This window comes from Nematostella vectensis, chromosome 3 (assembly GCF_932526225.1).
Source record: "Nematostella vectensis chromosome 3, jaNemVect1.1, whole genome shotgun sequence".
NCBI lineage: Eukaryota > Metazoa > Cnidaria > Anthozoa > Actiniaria > Edwardsiidae > Nematostella > Nematostella vectensis.
The window spans coordinates 15511435-15531393 of NC_064036.1; the positions used below are offsets into that span (position 1 = coordinate 15511435).

A 19959-nucleotide genomic window follows, 5' to 3' on the forward strand; every position below is an offset into this window, starting at 1 on the left:
AATTTTATACCCTAAAAGATAGGACGGTCACCCCTGTGTACTTTCCTTGAGTCTCCCCCCTCCCCAACGACTTACGAGGTCTCTCAGCCAAGACCGGCTTACAAGATCTCTTAGCCAAGACAGATCGCTCAGCCCTGAATATAACAATACCAAAATTGTGATTTTTTATATAGTTTCGCAGGTAATTGCGAACAGTTTGCCTGAAACCGAGGCTCGCACTTTATTCATGAGTCCTTAGGACCTATGTCAAGCGGACAAGTGGAAAATTCGGTCGGAACTGGACTATTGAAATCGGGCGAAATAAAAGGAGCAACGCGAAAATGTAGGGGGGGGGGGAGGGAAACGTTTATCAAAATAAACGTGTCCAACAATAAAAGCCAACCATCTCATCAAGTATTAAAAAGACCACCTCTAATAGCGATCCTTTTTTATTCACACCCCATTGCAATAAATACTTTCTTATTCATTCAATGCCACTTGCGCGCACACTATATTAGTCTATTCAAAGGCTTCTAGCATAGTTCAAAAAGCTGTTCTAATTGTTTGGCTTAGTTCGAGTCTATCCGCTCGCCTCCTCATTAGGTAGCTTGTCTTCTTCCTCTGCAAGGAAATTCACACACTGAATCATGTCATCCACCAGTTGATACTCGGGGAATCCGATGCGACGCCAGTTGCTTACATCAATGCGGTCGATGACTTCCGAGTGCTCTCCGGTGGAGCCCCGAGCTTGGCAGTTGCGCTCTCGGCAAATTTTGTCGATTGCGTCAAAGCCGATCTTAGCGATCAGCTTGGGCACGAGAATATGCACCGACCCGCGCATGCCTGTACCGATATTAGTGGGACAGCAGGTGACTGAGCCAAATGTTGGGTGCATCATAAAAGCATCCTTGGCTCCCGTCGCTTCTTTCACTCCGTCCTCGATCGCTTTTGCTCCTCTTGAAAGCCTTGTGAAGACTCCCTTGACGTCACCACCCATCTCCATGGAGATGATCCTCAGGTGGTCACCCTCGTTGATCCAGTTCAGGAAGGTCTTGGCCTTATTGATGAAGATCCCGCGACCCTCGGGCCAAAACTCGTGGTATCCCGACGCCGCCTGCATCTTATCTTTCCCACGGAAGAGGAAGTGGTCGTCCACTAGTTTTTGCCGCTCCTCGTCCGTCATGGTCGTATGTCTGTAGAGGTTACCGGCGAGGTCGTCTCCCAAAGAGTCATACACCTTAGCCATCAAATCAATGATCTCCAGCCTCGACTCCTTGCTGCCTCCAGGGTTGAGGGGGAACATCGACAGGTTCCTGGCCACACGGATGCGGGTTGAGATGATCTTAGCCTTGGCAGAGTCGCTCAGTTCAGTCGAGATTTTCTCCGGGTCCATGTCGGTTACGTGCTTGGATGTGTTGATATCGAAGCCCTTGTGATAGGCTTGGATGACAGGGTAGTAGAAGTCCTTAAAGTCGTCGTAGGATTCTTTGTCGCCTGCATGGCAGCCCATGAAAGAAGTTGGATAGCAGACGCCTATAGATAACATAAGTTTGTTAGAATTTTGTAAGGACCAGCATAGAGGATCTTCCGGGAATAGCCAATTAACGTTCGAGAATTATTTCTGATTGACATGAGCTTCCATAGCCATGGCAGGCCTCGAATCATTGGGGGCACACGCCCCTACTGGTCACTTCCTTATATATCTTTTTAAATATTGGGGGGCATATGCCCCCAGTGCTCCACCCCCTGCTATGGCCCTGACTTCCGTCACGTTTTAAAACAAACGTTGTTTGGCTAGCGAAGCTCGCCCCTTTAGTATGTTTCCAGATAATGGCGATCCTGTGAAATTCAGTCAGTCCATTGTTCTGCACTCTTGAATATACAGAGGTCATAGATCCGACCAGTCAATCAAGCTGTTCTCCGACCAGTCAATCAAGCTGTTCCTAATTGAGGTCTGACATACCTGTATTGATAGCACGAGCCAAAGTCCACTTGGCAGGGCCAGAAGACTTAGTGTCCTTGTACTTCTCCCAGACCTCAGGTGTACAGAACTTGAGACCCAAGGGACAGCGCTCTGATTTCATGGCTGCCTCAATAATGTCCTTGGGGTATTCATTCTTGGCAAGACTGGCGTTCATCACCAGATCAAAGTCCAAGTCTGCCTTTGCAGCCTCTGGGGTTCCTTGTACAACATACGGCATGGTGCTGTCTTTTGCTGGAGTGATGACTTCTTCGTGTTCTTCCTCAGCTAAGTCCTATAATAAAATGTCAAGGATAATAATTTCCAGTAGTATCACTTGTTTTACCACCATTAGAGAAGTCTTGGTGGGGGAGGGGAATCAGCCCCTTTTTCAGGGGCAGCGGAGTGGTCCCATATGTGGGGTGCGAAAGTTGTGGGTAGCGGTTTCAGGGGGAGGGGTGGTTGGTGGTTTCAGGGGGGAGGGGTGAGTGGTGGTTCCAAATCCTATTTATAAGAACGTGGGCATTTTAAACTGTTCAACAAATTTGTTGTCGGTTGCATACAGTATATACCACTTGAAAACCGTTGTTTTAAAAAAACGTTCATATATGTCTAACGAAATATCCGCACAAAAAAAGTGGGGGGGGCAACCCCCTGCCGCCCCTGTGTTTGGGTATAGGGCGGCTACAAGGGTATCGGCAATGCTAACAATGTTTAAGAAAAAAATATCTTAAATAAAATTCCTTGTTTAGGACAACCCCAGAACCTTAGAAGACTTGTGATAAAGGCTTGATGACATAATAATAATAATAATAATAATAATAATAATAATAATAATAATAATAATAATAATAATAATAATAATAATAATAATAATAATAATTATTATTATTATTATTATTATTATTACACAGATATTGAAATATTACCCTGTTTAGGATCAATAGTTTTAAATATATACCTTGACAGAGAATATGATCCAAAAGCCTACCTTATCCAATATAGGGGAGTACCACTATCTAAGGAGAGGTCAACCTGGTACCTATGTACTGTAGATGGGAGTACAGGGAATGCTTGTTAAATAGATGTCTTATTGTATTAATTTCATATCCTAAAAGATGCCAATAACATATTATTATACTGTTCCATAGATACATTACAAAAAGGTAAAATAGTAACACTTATAACACCATGTTTAAAATAGGTGCTCACGATAAGACCCATATAAGATCCAAATTCCTAGATTTATACCCTAAAAATATGATAAACACCCAAACCTAGGGACTAGGGGGCATTATCCTTCTTTGTATGTAAATTAATTTATTTGCAGTAATTTGTAATAAAGAAAACTATAATGATTGTTACTTTTTCAAGAAATCTTGATAAGCCTATTGTACATGATTTCCTGAAGGAATGTTACTGTATGTTACTTATTAATGTTACTTTTAAAATCTGTAATGTTACAAGTTACTTAAATCTTACTGCAAATAAAACACCTGTAGTGCTTTTGTTATACTCACAATCTTATTGCGTCTTCCACAACACAAACAAGGCATCTGGGTGAAAACAGACAAACCACAACCCTTTAATAGGGCTGGGGAAAAAATGTGTGGTTAAGATTAGTATATATTTTCTTTCTAATTCAAACGATTAGCAGGTTGTGGATATATAATACCTCTGGATTAGAGCAGCTTTTTAATACTCTCTTTAAATTTTCAAACTGCAGACTAAATTAAGCCTATTTATGCTGGTGTTCACATGCTTGCAAAGCTTCCTAAAGACCATTTGGTGGCTAAGAATAATATGCTCACATGATTTACTTCAAGGGTTTCATTCTTAACACATTGACCCCTTAACCGGCCTGTACCGGCTTTGGGAAGTACCCACAACCCAAAAAATTCATAAATGCAAAATAAACATAACAAGATGAAGATACTCAGGCATCAGTCTAAGGGATAAATGGTCTTGCAGATATGCGTCCAACCAAGGTGTTGGCATCTACTCTTAAGCCAAATAATAGCACAGGTTCTTTGACAAATCTCAAATCGAACAAGTAGAGAAAAGCAGAATCACCCCTCTCAATAAAACGCTCAAAATACCACACAAGGGAGAGAGATCAGCAAACACAGCTCAAGACACAAATAGATACCTTTATTCTGATCCTCCAGGTACATTTCCATGGCCTCAAAAAACAATGTCAACTCCTTGAAGGATTGTACAACCACGAAGATGTCTTTACATATTGCAAAGCATTCTGGGAGATCCAGGGGAAAATTCACGAGGGGAGGGCCAGTCAACACTCCTCTCCCCAAAGTCAGATGGTTTTTTATAAGTCTTTTCACCCCGAAGCCAAACAAATGAATTCCAGGTCATACAGACCCAGAATAGCAGTGTAAACAATTTTGGAATCAATTTGGTTTCAGAAAAGACAGCATTTAGGAGAGCTGTGGTGATTCCTTAGAAAATTATTTTCTCATCCAGGCAAAGCCAAACAAGAAAAAATCATCATGAATCCACCTTTGCTTGCAAATATCCATAAGCAAAGCACTCAATTATGCCCCAAAAGACTTCATGATGTCCTGAGACACTCTCCTAATATGCTCATAGCTGTATTTTTGATGAAAAATACAAGCAACCATCAAATTGTGCTGGCTTCAGCACAACGACGAGGGATTAAAAGTGGGGACCGGAAAGCACTGTTGGAAAGCTTGGATACCGCTGACTAGGTGCAGCTGTGTTTGACTTTGACGGGCTGTATAAAACTCAGAATAGGGGGGGGGAAGTATCTGTTTTCAGTCTGTTTTTTTGTAAATTCAGCTCAAAAAAAGCCAGGAGTCAATGGGTTAAGGCAGTTTCCTCCATCTGAAATGCTTTGCTGGTAGTAGCATTCTCACAAGTGCTTACCACAGACTGTTTGTTAGCCTTTTGGCAAGACCGACCTGTCAATCAAGCTGTTACTTTCATGGCCAGACCTTACTGGCCTTGTCTTTGTTGTTTTTGTCCTTGTGTCTTTTATAAAACATTGCACACCCCCCCCCCTCCCTTCTGTTTCACTAAAATCCCAGCAGTGAACAGTGGTGGAAATTAAAATTAATCGATACTTATTGTAACAAAATGGTGAAAGAAAGATCGATTACTTTTATACTTAAGTTGCCAGTGTTTTATGACAATATAACACGGTAATCATTTTTGATGACTTCGAGATTTTGTCTAGTGGCTTTTACTAGCCTTCCTTGGGTCACTTATATTCAAACTGTTCAGGAAATTTTCAAGAAGAGTCATCGTGTAAAAAAAACCGGCAATGAAGACACTCTCGAAGAGTTTGTCTCATACAATTCACAGTACCCAAAGAGGTGTGATAATTCTATACCACGAATCGATGGATAACAAGGTACATATAGTTACTTACTCGACTGAAGGACCTGAGAAAAAGACAAGTACAAGGTCTTCCGCAGTGTGTCTACCTTCTGAGTGAAGCTCGTGAAATCAGTACACATATAGAGCCGCACATTACACGCCATATATGGAAAGAGCAGAATGATTGGTTCTCTAATGGGTAAAATTGTTTCGATCCGAAAGTGATAACGCCTGCGACACGTCGTCCCAAAATCAGACAGCCTATCCGCCCGTATCTCTATGCTGCTGTTCCCAACTCCACAGACGCTTGACGGTTCATGTTTTATCAGATGACAAACTCTACTAAACCAAATTAAATTCGCAGCAGCATTGATAAATAAAACGCAAATGGAATGGCGATCATTCTATAATTTACGCCAGATTTTTAGACCATTATCTATGTCATCCTAGAGCCTACTTCTCAAGGAATGGATCCCGTCACGCAAAAAGCTCGTTGCGTAAATTTTAAGACAAAAAGAAGTTTTACTTTCAGCGTCACGTAATTAAGTTATAAAACTTTACCAGCTTGCGTCACGCAACTGTATAGCGTTTCTTTTATCAGTGACAGATATCAACACTGCTCATCATGCAGACGATATATCCACAACCCGCAAAAGCGTCCATTAGGTGGCCAATGAGTACACGCGGCATGTATGAAAAGTTTGAATAAATTCACAGGTTTGTTTGTTTGCTTGTCTGGTTTCTTTTCCTTTTATAACAATACAAAGTACATTGAACTTTCTCGTCCTCAAGTGAGATTTGAACATTAGATACTCGAAAAGGTTACAGTATATTTTAGCAAGGGTCTGAATTGTTAACCAAGAAAAGCAAGCAATAAAAAGCCAGCCGTGAATCGCAGAGACCACCTAATGGCTTTGGATTAAATCAAAACATCAAGAAATCAAGAAATTGGGTTTGCATAGAAATCAGTTAGAAATACCTTGCTTGTTCGATTCTTTTGCAAAGAAAGTTGGACAAAGTCAAATTGACGTTTGGCAGTATTTTGCACCAAGCGTTGTAGTATAGCAATCGCTCAGGCTGTTATCCGATAGCAGACAAACGAAATGAATATTCACTTAGCTACCGTGTATGCGAATTGTGTTTATTGGTTGTCAAGGGTTTATGTTACGAGTGATTAACCTCATTGTATTTTACAGACATCATTTGAGTTGAATACCTTAAAAATCGCCCTTGTAGAGAAATATAGTGAGCTACTGAGCATGTTTCTTGGTAAGATTTCAAAGTTATCTAACGCATTTATCTGACATATTATCAAGTTTATATATGTTTACTCTATTTAGCATAAAGAAATAGACAATTTGTTCACTAAACAAAAGAAAACATTATATATATACAATTCAATTTGTTTGACAATTCCAATTAACTGCATCCCAATGAAGATGCCTAAAATTCGTCTATACCTGACAGCGAAAAAAATAAAGCATAGCAACGTCCTTAGGCAAGAACGACCTTGGCTATCTCTACAAAGTGGTATGACAAAGCTGACCGGTGCTGATATCGTACGAATATTCAAAAGCACTGTGCAGGTAGTCTCGAGTAAAAAGATATCGCCCGCTGTGAAGAAATTAAGGTTACGCCAGCAGACTTTGCCGAGTTACTTTATTGGATTACGCAAGCTTCAGGCACTTACCTTGGATAGACGGGGGGGGGGGGGGGGGGGGAGGTAGTCATAGGTATCACATGACAAAGAGGATAGTTTTTGACGATCCTTCAATAAGAAATGACACACATTTTGGTAGTTAAGGGGACCCCATGTGTGCACGCCTGAGACTTACGAACTGTGCTTTATTTTGGCAAAGTGCATAGGGGCGGATGCAGGGGTGCGGAAGAAGGGGGAGGATAGGGTGCAGCGAACGCACTTGACTCGAGGATATAGTGATAGCTCTCTCAAAACGCATTGCTTAGTGAGCCAAGCCAAGGCCGCACCTTGACCGCTAAGAGTTGGAACTTAAAATTGTTCACATATTGACTGAGTTTCTTAAAGACCGAAATACATTTTTCCAGAGTACGGCAGAAGTCAGGCCCATACCGAGGGGGGAGGGGGGAGTGCAGGGGGTGCGAACGCACCCCCCCCCCCCCCCACACACACACACACACAACGGCCAAAAGTCCACAAAACTATAAGGCATAAGCTAGGTCACTCTGGTATGTCATCAATCCATAAGTCCGACTTTTTTTAGCCAAATCCGACAATAAACGTCCCGTGGAGATACTGCAAAGGAATAAAAAAACCCTTTTTGATCTATTTCGGGGGTGGTCAGATTTTTATCAGAAAACTCACTCCCTCCCCTTCCCCCAGAAAATTAGGTCCACTTTTCAGTTTTAGCACCCTCCCAAAAACATCCTGGGTACGGGCCTGGAATGACACGTGTGTTAGAGCCATATAAGGGCTAACCATAAGTCTAAGTACTATAGGACTAAACCGCATATGATAGATTAGCTTGTCACTAAATTCTAGAGGCCAATATTGTTTAGTTGTGCTTATTTGATAACATTTATACTTATTTCTAATTTTATGAGAAATTGTCTCTGGGGGTTGATTTATTTCATCGATTTTATCTTCGTCTCAACCCGGTAAAACGTCCCAACTATGACCTGACTACCTCGTGCTTTGAAAAATAAAAAATTTCGTCTACCAACAGCCTAGGATGCATCATCAATTCAAACCTGAATTAGTACATTCCTTATCCTGCTAATGTACAAATGTACAACACTATACAACTCCAGCTACAATTATTACAGAGCAAATTCGACAATGCTTACGGAGAATAAGTTTCCGAAGGAAAATTTCTTAATACAAATCATCACCGGGCTTGCAGTCTCTTCAGCTATAAGAGCGCTGCCGATTACACGATCAAATACACCAACACCTGATCTCCTTTTAGTTTGACGGGACCAAAGGCTATTCATGATAGAGATACAAAAGCAAAAGTAAAAAAACTAACCTTATTAACACCGTAGCGACCCCAGTAAAAATTCTTCCCAGTTCCGGTGAAGAAGCTGTGCTGAATAAATTTTTTTGCCGGTGTTTGAATTTAAATCGATTTTCAATTTTAATGATATGCGACAGCGTCTGAAACGGAACGACAATAGTGGTGTCTGTTGATTGGTTGATTCTATTACCGCCGGGTCAAGGGTATAAATGAATAATTATTGTTTTGCAACAGTTCTATCGCTGGTGCAATTCCTGGTGTATTTTTCCCTTAAAAGCTGGAACTTACATTTTTTTTTAATGAATTGACTGAGTTTCTAGGATACCTTAGCGGAAATTAACGCTCAAATTCAACGCCCAGTACTAAAAATTATTGACCCGAATTTATATAATTAATAATAAGTTAAAAATGAACTGGTATGTTAGTGGTAAAGTTAGAAATGGTATACCATAAAAAAGGTATACTAGAGTAAAGTTTAGTTTAGTTTAATCATTTCCGAAAAGAGAAACATAAATAGAGAAAAAGAAATATTTACGGGAATCTTTTCCTTTGATTTTCTTCGATGTGTGGGTTATAAATTACAAAGGATGATGGATAGAAATCATACAATTTTAAAACTTTTTTGAGGAAATGGCAACACTTATCCCATGCTTGATAAAGTCAGAAGAGGATTCGCTATTAATTAAACTATAATATGACTATACAAATATGTGAAGCCATTTATTAATTTAATGATTCTTTTGGCAAACCAATTACCAAAAGATCAACCCTATCTGCCCTTCCTATACATCAATAACATAAGCAAGCTGTCATGCTGGTTTGAGTATTGTCTGCTCTGGATCTGATGTGTTTCCAGATAACTCCTGTTGGTTTTCCTCCATCTTTGTCATGTTTAGTGTAGCAGCCTGTACTGGAGAAGTCTCTTTAATTGGTGTCTCTTTTAGATCCTTGCTGGTACTTTCCAGGGCAGGGTCTTGAACATCAAAGGGCCATTGTTGTTGGGATAATTCTTGTATTGCCCTCTCCTTTACCATACAATGGAAGGTTATTGGTTAGTCATTTCCATGAGTTTATAGCATGTTACAGATTGTAAGCCAAAAGGTTGGGATGGGTACACGAGAATGCCTCTAATGTTGTGTTATTTTATCACACACATAAACAATTAATTGATCAGTTTGTTAGTACTCACCCTCTCTCCAAGAACAAGCTTGACCATAGCCATCGACTTCTTCACCTGAAGAGGAACAAAACAATATTCAAGTAAAAGTCTATCCCTAGATGCAAAGCTTACAACACTTAAGTGTGCTATTGGATCCATTAATTTCAATCATAATTTTGTAGCTAAAAAAAAAAAATGTCCTGGGGCTGTGGTATGTTTCATCAGTTAACTTGTATATGTGGGGTTCATACCTTGTGGTATCTCTCAGGTGAAGGCATTGGGACACCTTGTCGCTTAGCCTCATGCATAAGTGTGTCCAGCATATTACGCTCCTTCAAAAGCACATACCTAAGATAACAAACAATTGTTTTGCTTTTTTTAATGTGGGCACAAATATAGAGCTGGTCACTTGTTTAAATCAAGAGTGCTTTAAACCAATCATTTGGGAATTTCAGATTTGGGCCATGTATGACAGGAGCAAAAAATGGCAAAGTTCAAGGTTGTGTTAGCTTATATTTGCTTTATTTTTTGCATAGATGTTCCTTGTGTAATATAAAACAAAATAATCTTTAGTATTTTTGGTAGATAATCCATTCTTGAGATATTGCAAATTGCAAGACTCTTGATTTGTCTGAAATTGCCCAATTTGGGCAAAATTTGCTACTTTTTTCATGATCTATGGCACATTTGCTCAATCATATCTCAGGAACGGATAATCTTTAAAAAAATACTAAAGCTTATTTTGTTTTATATTATGCAAGGAACCTCTAGGCAAAATATACACAAAATATAAGCTAACACAGCCTTACAATTTTAGTTTTGCCATTTTTTGCTCCTGTCGCTATGTATAGAAAGAGTTGCAAGTCACCCATAACAATACTGATGAAAAAAAGATTAAAGGAATGACAAGTAGAAAAAATAAAATTTTATGCCCACAAAAGTTCAACATTAATAGATCATACCTTCATTTTTTTGAGGAGAGGGGGTAAAATTTAATTGAAAAAGGGTGCTTCTTTCGTTTTTTAGATCATTTAGATCAGGGATTTGAGTGAGTCATGCAAGTATGTACTGCATACAAAACATCCATTGTACAGCAATGCATCTGGGACGATTGAGATAAAAAGAAAGGCATCATAAAAGACAAAAAAAGAATCTACTGATTACTGATACACAAACTCTTGTAAAAGTTGAGGCCTTGCGCACGGTGTTGCGCAAGCCTGGCTCAACAAGAAATTTCTCGACATTTTGTTTTAGATTTACTGCTATTTCTTAAGTATTGCGTTATACGTATCCGGAATTTCGGATATAAAAGTTTGATTATCGTAGTTTTTAAAAATAGTCATACTATTTTTCTAATCTAATAGAAAACCTCGATATTTTGTTGTCGAAGTATGGACGTTATGTAGTTATCAACAACTGCTGCGTAACATTTGAACGCTGCAAATGTGTTTTGCCTAGTTTTGCCCTATCGCGCAATTTTTTTGCCCTAGCTTGTTTTTGCCTTTTTTGCCTTCTTTTGCCCTATCGCGCATGTTTTTGCCCTATCTCGCACTTTTTTGCCTTTTTTGCCCTATCGCACACTTTTTTGCCTTTTTTTGCCCTATCGCGCGCCTCTCTAGAATCCTGCTATAAAAAAAAAATCAAAATTTAATCCAGCTTCGGAAAATTCTGATTATCCGAGCTCTATCATTGAACAAGTTAGGCTTCTAAAATTATTTTAGTTATAGAATGTATATTTCTCCATGCTTCAAAGTTTGCAATATTCAAACTCGAACGGGGCGAATTCTTTTCTTGCATAAGAAGATGAGAAGCAATAACTGAAAGTAGACAAATACCCGAGGAGTTTAATTATATCAACAGACTGCCAGCAGCCATTCCTTTCTTCTGAAATTACGTCTAGAAAAGTATATATATTATTTGCACTAGATTTCGATAATATTCGGGATAAAAAGCACAATAAAAATGCAGGAAGAGCGCGATGGCAAAATAAGGCAAAAAGGGCAAAAAAAGGCAAAAAAGGCGCAATGGGCAAAAAGGGCGCAATGGGCAAAAAGCAAAAGGGCAAAAAAAGGGGCGATGAAGGCAAAAAGGGCAAAAATGAGGCAAAAAAAGGCGCGACGTAATTCGACGTTTTGTGTTTTCTAATGTCGAAAAAAATTTTAACGCTGCTTATCGCTCCCGTCTGTTCACATTTCTTTTCCTCTTTCTATAAAAAGGACAGCATCTAAAAGAGAATTTCAAGTGCATTCCATTTATGACATTGATCAAACTACAAAAGAAAAAGTTTCTTTTCAATTAGCAAAAAGATGGAGCAATGTTCATAAAAAATGGGCTTTAAAACGGCCTGTTTTTATGGCACTGTTTTTATTTTGATATATTTTTTAATGTTTTTGAAATTTTTACTATCTCAAACTTTTTATTCGAGATGCACATTAGACAAAGGTTACCCAAATAAAATAAAAAGTGTGTAGCTTTTTCGAGATCAAAGTTATAATCATAAACCTAGCGTTATAATTTTTGTTACGCTCTGATGCGCAACACCGTGCGCAAGGCCTTGATCAATGTATTTACTGAGGGAGACGACAGAAAATATCTAGCAAATTCAATAGTCTACCTTTCATTTCACTATATTTAATAATTTGATAAAATTTCCACATCTAATCATTAGAAAAAACTCTATTTTGTTCATCACTGACTTTTCTTTGTTGACTTACCACAATTTATGCAAGTCTTCATTACTTTTAATCCGCAACTCTCCAGCCCTCCATCTTCTACCTACAATATTATTATGACATAATAGTGAAAGCTTGGTGAAAGGTGTGACAATAATCACCACTCCCCCCCCCCTTGCAGCTCTCCATCTTCTACCTATAATATTATTATGACATAATAATGCGACAATAACCACCACCCCTCCTTGCAGCCCTACCCCCCCTTGCAGCCCTCCATATTCTAAGATATCATGATAAACTGTGTGTAAGCTAGAAAAACATGGTTCTTCTCCATCAACAAGAAGAAGGCACAGTTAACAGTTAACTTTAAAATGATTGAATAAATACTTCCTCTCAAAATACATGGCCGCACGTGAAAATAATCGTATTTAGCTTATTTACAGGAAAAGAATTTACAATGCTAGACTGCAAATATATATCAGATATCAATTGCAAATATATATCACACAGGACATTATTTACCTGTTTTTACTTTTTCTGGCGCGAGTTCGCCCCTGTCAAGCACTCCCGGAGGAAAGAATTCCTCGAGACCTCTAACACAAGAGCTGGTCTGCACGCACCGCGAGACGCTTGGGACGAGCCTAAGGCAACAGAACACATGTAAAATACACAACATCTATAGAAAGTGATGACGTGCAATTGAATTTGCTACATTCTAAGTGATCTTACCGTCTGAGAGATGCAGAATTTAGTAAATATTTTGTAATACCCAATCTGGTCAAGTGGGCCGCCATTTTGAATCATGTAGATTTTATTAGAGATACCGCTGTACGGGGTAATCGTGAGTAACAACGGGGGAGGAGAGGGGAGGGAAGGGAAGAGTTCATTGTAGTTTTCAGGTAGCCTCTCCTCCGCAGGCGTCTCGAGTGGAAAAAGGCTTTTTTTATTCCTGGGTCCCCTGGTTCCGGTTCAACTCGCCACAGGAGCCCACCATTCATAAAAAAAATCATGTACGAGTACCTTGGTTTGAGTAATCGTCAGTATATAGAAGCCAAGAAGCCCCTTCCGGGCAGCCTTTTTGTCGGCCTGGTAGTATTGTTAAATCCATTGTCTCTGAGCGTTACACCAATAAGCACTTAGCTCCTAATTATGCAAAGGCATTTAAACCAATAAGACAAAGCGAAATTTTACAGGGATTAAAAGTCATATCTTATTAGTTTGTTTGGCAAAAGCACAACCTAAATCGAGTCGCGAGCTCGCTAAAGGACATTTTTTGAAATTGTGAAACTTAACTTACAAATATGTTTCTGAATCAGCGGAGATGTCCACTGTGAGATAGGAGGCACTTCTTAGCACTTCGGTGACGATGGTAAATTGATTAAGGCAGCCAAGGCAATATCACTAAAAAGAAAAGGACCAAACGTCACCTTCCGACCGGAACCATGGCGAACCAAATCAATTCACGAATTATCAACTTTTTCTTCACACCGTGGCGCTTAATTCTCTAAACGACCCTGAAATGTCATCTATGTTGTTTACCTTACGGTGATTTTGTTTGTTTTGGACTTAGGTTCTTCTGAGTAGAATTGTTTACCAAATGGCATTAGGTCAGGGAGATTTGGAAGTCGGCTGTATTGTGAATAGCTCCGTGGTTATGGATGGATTGAAGCCAAATCCCGGCAAAAAGGTCCGCTTTGACTTGAACCATGAAGTTTTTTTTATTCCAACAAAATGGGACAGGTTGAGTAGCCAAACAAGTGTCATCAAAGAAAAAGTCATCGGCGAAGTTGCCATCAGAACTAGAACGAGAGTGGAGGACGAAAGAAGAGCGAAGAACAAACAAAACAAGAGTAAGAAAGCACGAAAGTCTACGAGAAGTCGACGGATTGATGTAAGTACCGCAGCTACAGTAACTCGCGCTGATAGGAACAAAGGGACGCTTAGCTCTAGGGGAAGTACGGCGAAGGAATCGAACGGAGGCTCAAAGGTGACACAGAGAACAGATAAATCAACTTCTGTTGGGAACCAATCCAAACTGCCTCAAAGAGAACGGGGAGATATTGACAAAGTAGATATTGTACTCCCAAAAATTGGCTACTCGACAGAAATCAAGAGAGCCATTGAAAAGGTTCTTGTCCGAAATAGAACTTTTACCCAAGACATAGATAATAACAAAGACCCTGTGAAAACAATACCAAACAAAGAAGATAATGCATCATTGTCGAGAACAAGAAGTGTATATGATAATGATAGTTTATCGAGTGATAAGAAAGACCCTCTGAGACCAATGATTTCGTATAGAAGTGTACCTCGTCCTGACGGCGAGGTTCGGTTTAGTGAGCTCTCTCGGAATCTAGACGGATGGACACCATTCTCCGCATGGCGGGAAAGTGCCGAGGGAGAGAGTACGGACGGAAAGCGGGGTGCCGGACCTCTAATACCACACAGTATACTATATTAGCAACAGTTATACACACGTCATCTACACTCTTTTTTTATAAGAACGTCTAATTTTCAGTTGAGGCTTCAGGCCGTTCTTATTTTATTAGCATTTTAAGGCTGAAGATGTTCTTGAATTTCATTATATAAAAATATGATATTGTATCAAGTATTAGAAAAAGGTCTACACAAATGATCATAAACAATTATATTTAAGACCAGCGGTCTGAGTTCGTCGAGGTTTCTCGGAAAAATGGAGTTTGAAAGTTTGAAGCAATTTGGATAAATATTTTTGGCGATAGAAGCCGAAAAGTAATTTTTCGTCTCCCGCACCCGGATTTGAGACAATTTCGTGGTTGTTAGAAAAAGACTAAAAACCGGTTCGCAACGCGTGATAAAACAACTGCAGCTTATATAAACCTAAAGAATAGATAAAAAGGAACTCCCAGGCTAAAATAAAAGCTGTTCTGTCAGCACCTTATTATTTTACGCGATTTTATTTTATTTTATGTTTTTAGATGACTTTAAAAAGCCTTGAAATAATCGTGTAATATCAGGATACTGAGGTCACCCATACCTATTACCAGTTCATTTTTGAGCTAGGGCGCCCAAACTTCATTTTTCCGAGAAATCTCGACGAACTCAGACCGCTGGTCTTAAGGTTGTTAAAGCCGCATTGTCACCAGTTTACTTCCGGAGGTCCGACGGAAACCTCAACCGTCAAAAGACAAAAGAATCTATTAAAATCCGAGATATTTAACAGGCCATCCGCTCTAAATTATCAATCACGTCCTCAAAGAAACTTCCAGTAGACACACTGCTTTTAATATTTTGAAATGTTTTTCGCATTTTCCGTTAAAAATCATCGGAGATTGTTAAGTAATCGACCGGAAGTAAACTGGTGACAATGCGGCTTTAATTATGAACACAACATGATTCGCCATTTTAGAACGCATCGCGCTTAACAAAACATAATTTTACTGCTATCTGACATGTTCTGACATGCCTCGACATGTTCTTATTATATTCTTAAAATTTATTGGAATCTGAGACTAGACGTTCTTATATAAAACGTTTCTTTGAGTGTATTTGAAATAGAGTTGCACTCACGAATCCATGTGCTAAACCCGCAGTGGTCAATGGGGAACGTATAAATGGCAAAACATCAAATATAAAAGAATGAAAATAATGTTGCACGTTCGTTGAGACGAGATTTTCAAGCGCTTAAAATGCATAAAATAATCTACGAGCAAAAAACTGCAGGTTTACTGCATGCAAGTGGAAGGGATTGCTATCTACCATCACCTCCCCGCTATCCGCCATCACCTCTCCGCTATCCGCCTATACCTCCCCGCTATCCGCCATCACTTATCCGCTATCCGACTTTACCTCCCCGCTATCCGCCATCACCTCCCCGCTATCCGCCATCACCTCCCCGCTATCCGCCATCACTTCACCGCTATCCGCAATCACCTCTCCGCTATCCGCCATCACCTATCCGCTATCCGCCTTTACCTTCCCGCTATCCGCCATCACCTCCCCGCTATCCGTCATCACTTCACCGCTATCCGCCATTACATCCCCGCTATCTGCATCACCTGCCCGCTATCCACCATCACCTTCCCGCTATCCGCCTTCACCTTCCCGCTATCCGCCATCACCTCCCCTCTATCTGCATCACCTGCCCGATATCCGCCATCATCTCCCCTTTATCCGTCATCACATCCCCGCTATCCGCCATCACATCTCCGCTATCCGCCATCACCTCTCCGCTATCTGCCATCACCTCTCCGCTATCCGTCATCACATCCCCGCTATCTGCATCACCTGCCCGCTATCCGCCATCACCTCCCCTTTATCCGTCATCCTATCCCCGCTATCCGCCATCACATCTCCGCTATCCGCCATCACCTCTCCGCTATCTGCCATCACCTCTCCGCTATCTGCCATCACCTCCCCGCTATCCGCCATCACCTCTCCGCTATCCGCCATCACCTATCCGCTCCGACTTTACCTCCCCGCTATACGCCATCACCTCCCCGCTATCCGCCATCACCTCCCCGCTATCCGCCATCACTTCACCGCTATCCGCCATCACCTCTCCGCTATCTGCCATCGCCTATTCGCTATCAGCCTTCACCTTTCCGCTATCCGTTATCACATCCCCGCTAACCGCCATCACATCTCCGCTATCCGCCATCTTCTCTCCGCTATCCGCCATCACTTCACCGCTATCCGCCATCACCTCTCCGCTATCTGCCATCACCTATTCGCTATCCGCCTTTACCTCCCCGCTATCCGTCATCACATCCCCTTTATCCGTCATCACATCCCCGCTATCCGCCATCACCTCCCCGCTATCCGCCATCACTTCACCGCTATCCGCCATCACCTCTCCGCTATCTGCTCTCACCTATCCGCTATCCGCCTTCGCCTTCCCGCTATCCGCCATCACCTCCCCGCTATCCGTCATCACATCCCCGCTATCTGCCATCACCTATTCGCTATCCGTCATCACATCCCCGCTATCCGCCATCACCTCCCCGCTATCCGCCATCACTTCACCGCTATCCGCCATCACCTTTCAATGATCCATCATTAGTTCGCGCGTTAACATCCTCACCTCTTTCTCTCTATTAAGGTATTACACATCCAATATCACATTCAAGCAGTATACGAGGGTTATGCAGAGTGGTAACATTTATTTTCTATATTCCATTAAAATATTTACACTGCAATGTATTTTAAATCTTCATTTTTGAAATTATATGTCATTTTGATGCTCATTTTATAAAAAATAATTATTAAATTCTTGTTAACGTAAGTGAATTTACAATGACAAAAATACAGCTGTTTATCTTGCTATACTACTCAGTCGAGTTACCCAATTTTTCAATTTTTTTTATAAAGGTGAGTGTTTAGATTATCAACAAACGGATTGTTCTGCTACGAAGATTCTCCGAACGTGTTCGTGCTGTTCATCTCGGCCAAAGTCATCCTGCTCACTTCTAGTGAAACAAATGTGTCGCTGATGATCCGTTAAGAAATCGTGCGATATCGAGTCCATACGAGTATCTCAAGATAGACTGCGAAGTTGCCCCGGATGGGCTCACATTCTTCTCAGTTACCGTTGACCCGTTGTTTGTCGGAGAGATCGGAGAAGCAGGCATTTGACTTTGATGTTTCTCGGCTGAATATTTCGCCTTCTTGCGCAATACTGTCTCGTTTAATCTCTTGATGTCCTCTTCTCGTCTCTGGAGCTGTGGTAGGTATAACTTGGCATAGGAGTCTCTTGTAGCTGTATCATTCCGGTTTTTTCCTGTCACGCCGGGCATTTGTATGTACGGAAGTGACGTCGACAATTTCTGGGGCGACTCCTGCGGCTCTTTCACCATGGTTGGTGCAACTGGTGACGTCTTTCTTTCCAAGATCCCGGATGCCAGCTCTGGTAGACTCAAAGACTTGTAGAGCTTCAACTCGGTTAATTCGATATTCTTTTTAGCGATAGTCGGGTTTTTCCTGGTCTCATCCTGGCAGTTTTGCAAGTCTTCCTGAGTCTTTTCTTCATTCTCGTGGTTTTCAATGCCCCGATATTCTGATAGTAAAGTATCAGCTTCTTTACAAATTCCTTGCCACTCGGAAAGGTGCGTTGTCTGAGAGCCCAGAAGACCCCTCATTCTCGCCTCTTTACACCTCCTGTAGTGAAGCCCTCTGTGAGATGCGACCTTGTGTTGAATTGACGGCTTCACCTGTTTGTTAGTTCTAAGAACACTCCCTTCGTAGTTGTCCCCAATCGTCACTTTAGGTGTGTTATAATCCTGTCGCTGTATTATGTTTACTTTCACCTCCGCAGAAGGAAATACTTTATGTTTGCTTGCACTAGTACTGGCGCTCGGTTGTGCTTTCCCGTTTGTAGTTGTGACCACAGTTTCCACATTTTCCTTTGCTTCTTGTTGTTCTTTTTTCTTTCGGCAACACTCCTCGCACTCCACTTTTTCTCCCTCTTTGTTTTCATCGTGTTCAGTCTTCTCTCCGTCGCCATCGCTCTCTGTGTTTTCTTTCTTCTTCTCTTCGTCCTCTTTATTCTTATTTTGCCGTTTCTTCGACCTGACCTTCGGAATGAATCGCACCTCGACCAGACTATTAAACCTCACTCGCTTTTCCATGTTTTGTTTCCCGTGTTCCTGAATTTTTACAGTCACTAGAACGCTTTGAAGTTGAGCTTGCACATCTGAATCCTCGCTACTAGCCGGAGAAGAACTGCCGTCTTTCTCTTGCATATCGACGCTTACCATTAACAAGATGAGTTAGAATGCCTACAAAAAACTTGACGATCCTTATACGTAACTCTAACAGGCATACTGGACCTTTGGCCACGGGCGTAGCGAGTTTTAAAAAGGTTCGAAATCAAAGACATCATCAACTCCTCATTACAGCAAATTACAGTTGCAGATAAAATTGCACAGTTTATTTATGCACCAGAATGTTCTTATTAATGGCTCGTGCCTACTCATTTGGTTGCAACGTGATTTCTCTATGTCGCTAGGAAATCCAAGGGAATGCACGGGGACACTTAGTTTTATCTGACCCTCGCAAAGACTCTACTAGATATCCTTTAGAATCTATAGTCTGTGTGTTTATCTTCAAGCCTTTTAGCATGGAATAATGGATAATACCGGGATAAGTCTTGTATTGCAAGCCGATGTCGCAGTTGAATGTGTTGTTTATGTCCACTCCCCTCGAATTTTGTTATTTAATTCTGTGTTTGGGGTGTACAGACCCAACACTCGTATCAAACTATTGTCCCTTCGACAATAACCACTTTGCTAAAGTCAAATAAACCTCAATTCCAGTATTTGAGTGCTAAAACCACCTACTCCAATTCACAGCTCGCTTGTGGCTACTTGTAAACGAGACACTTGAAATCCGATACGTCTGTTAGCAGGTGTAAAATCGAATTTTTCTATATCGTCGAGATGTGTGTCCTCCGATCTGGCGCAAAAGAGTTTGACAGCACGGATGTGTGTGGATCGCATAAGAGCGTCCTCTTATCAGCCACACTTCTCCATTCTTCAAAACCAATTCACAGGCCAGATTCTGTGAAAATCCAAAAAGCAAAAGTCCAATCCTGATTAAGTTATCACTGATAAAAAAGTACTCGCGATGTAGTTCTGGTGCAATTGAATTCGTACCTGGTAGAGTTGCTACCTGTGATTTGCACATTTATCCATAACAACACTATTTCAAAAGGCAATTGTTAAATGGGGTAATTAACACTTTATAATAATGCCAGCCCTAATTACCGTGACGTTAACAAGATAGCGTTTACCGCTATTGAATAGCTAATTACACGGAACTGCCGAGTCTTTTTTGAGTGTTAGGAACCAAGGTTATGAAAAA

The 19959-nt window shown here is 40.8% G+C and overlaps 3 protein-coding genes across 8 annotated transcripts; 1 reads left to right on the plus strand and 2 right to left on the minus strand.

The window, feature by feature from the left end:
• Positions 1–389: 389 nt before the first annotated feature.
• On the minus strand, positions 390–8447 carry LOC5522262 (arginine kinase). Of its 6 annotated transcripts, XM_032367612.2 has the most exons (5): positions 6276–6420; positions 3460–3533; positions 2931–2988; positions 1943–2234; positions 390–1512 (listed from the first exon to the last, which is right to left on the minus strand). In XM_032367612.2, exons 4-5 carry the CDS (start codon positions 2178–2180, stop codon positions 560–562), a joined length of 1191 nt encoding a protein of 396 aa, XP_032223503.1. In that variant the 5' UTR covers positions 2181–2234; positions 2931–2988; positions 3460–3533; positions 6276–6420; the 3' UTR covers positions 390–559. The 6 variants fall into 6 exon arrangements, with proteins under 6 accessions (XP_032223503.1, XP_001641899.2, XP_032223499.1 ...); XM_001641849.3 differs by lacking the exon at positions 2931–2988 and having other exon boundaries at positions 6276–6433; XM_032367608.2 differs by lacking the exon at positions 2931–2988 and having other exon boundaries at positions 3460–3495; positions 6276–6423.
• A 549-nt stretch (positions 8448–8996) lies between these two features.
• Positions 8997–12973, minus strand: LOC5522261 (39S ribosomal protein L47, mitochondrial). Its single transcript, XM_001641847.3, has 6 exons — positions 12850–12973; positions 12643–12761; positions 12163–12223; positions 9700–9796; positions 9479–9523; positions 8997–9314 (listed from the first exon to the last, which is right to left on the minus strand). The coding sequence occupies exons 1-6, from the start codon at positions 12912–12914 to the stop codon at positions 9099–9101; spliced, it is 603 nt and encodes a 200-aa protein (XP_001641897.2). The 5' UTR covers positions 12915–12973; the 3' UTR covers positions 8997–9098.
• A 350-nt stretch (positions 12974–13323) lies between these two features.
• LOC5522149 lies at positions 13324–14980 on the plus strand. The gene has a single exon (XM_001641970.3). The coding sequence runs from the start codon at positions 13718–13720 to the stop codon at positions 14579–14581; it is 864 nt and encodes a 287-aa protein (XP_001642020.1). The 5' UTR covers positions 13324–13717; the 3' UTR covers positions 14582–14980.
• The last annotated feature ends 4979 nt before the right edge of the window (positions 14981–19959 follow it).

Bases quoted from the DNA above. Each gene is read 5' to 3' on its own strand.
- LOC5522262 (XM_032367606.2), bottom strand. From the start codon at position 5,460: ATGGCGTGTAATGTGCGGCTCTATATGTGTACTGATTTCACGAGCTTC. The intron at 3,534-5,348 runs GTAAGTAACTAT...TTTTTTCCCCAG, and splicing joins TTCTCAGGTCCTTCAGTCGA to CCCTATTAAAGGGTTGTGGT. The intron at 2,235-3,459 runs GTGAGTATAACA...ATTTTATTATAG, and splicing joins GTGGAAGACGCAATAAGATT to GACTTAGCTGAGGAAGAACA.
- LOC5522261 (XM_001641847.3), bottom strand. From the start codon at position 12,914: ATGGCGGCCCACTTGACCAGATTGGGTATTACAAAATATTTACTAAAT. The intron at 12,762-12,849 runs GTAAGATCACTT...CTGTTGCCTTAG, and splicing joins AATTCTGCATCTCTCAGACG to GCTCGTCCCAAGCGTCTCGC. The intron at 9,524-9,699 runs GTATGAACCCCA...GTTCCTCTTCAG, and splicing joins CACCTGAGAGATACCACAAG to GTGAAGAAGTCGATGGCTAT.
- LOC5522149 (XM_001641970.3), top strand. From the start codon at position 13,718: ATGGCATTAGGTCAGGGAGATTTGGAAGTCGGCTGTATTGTGAATAGC.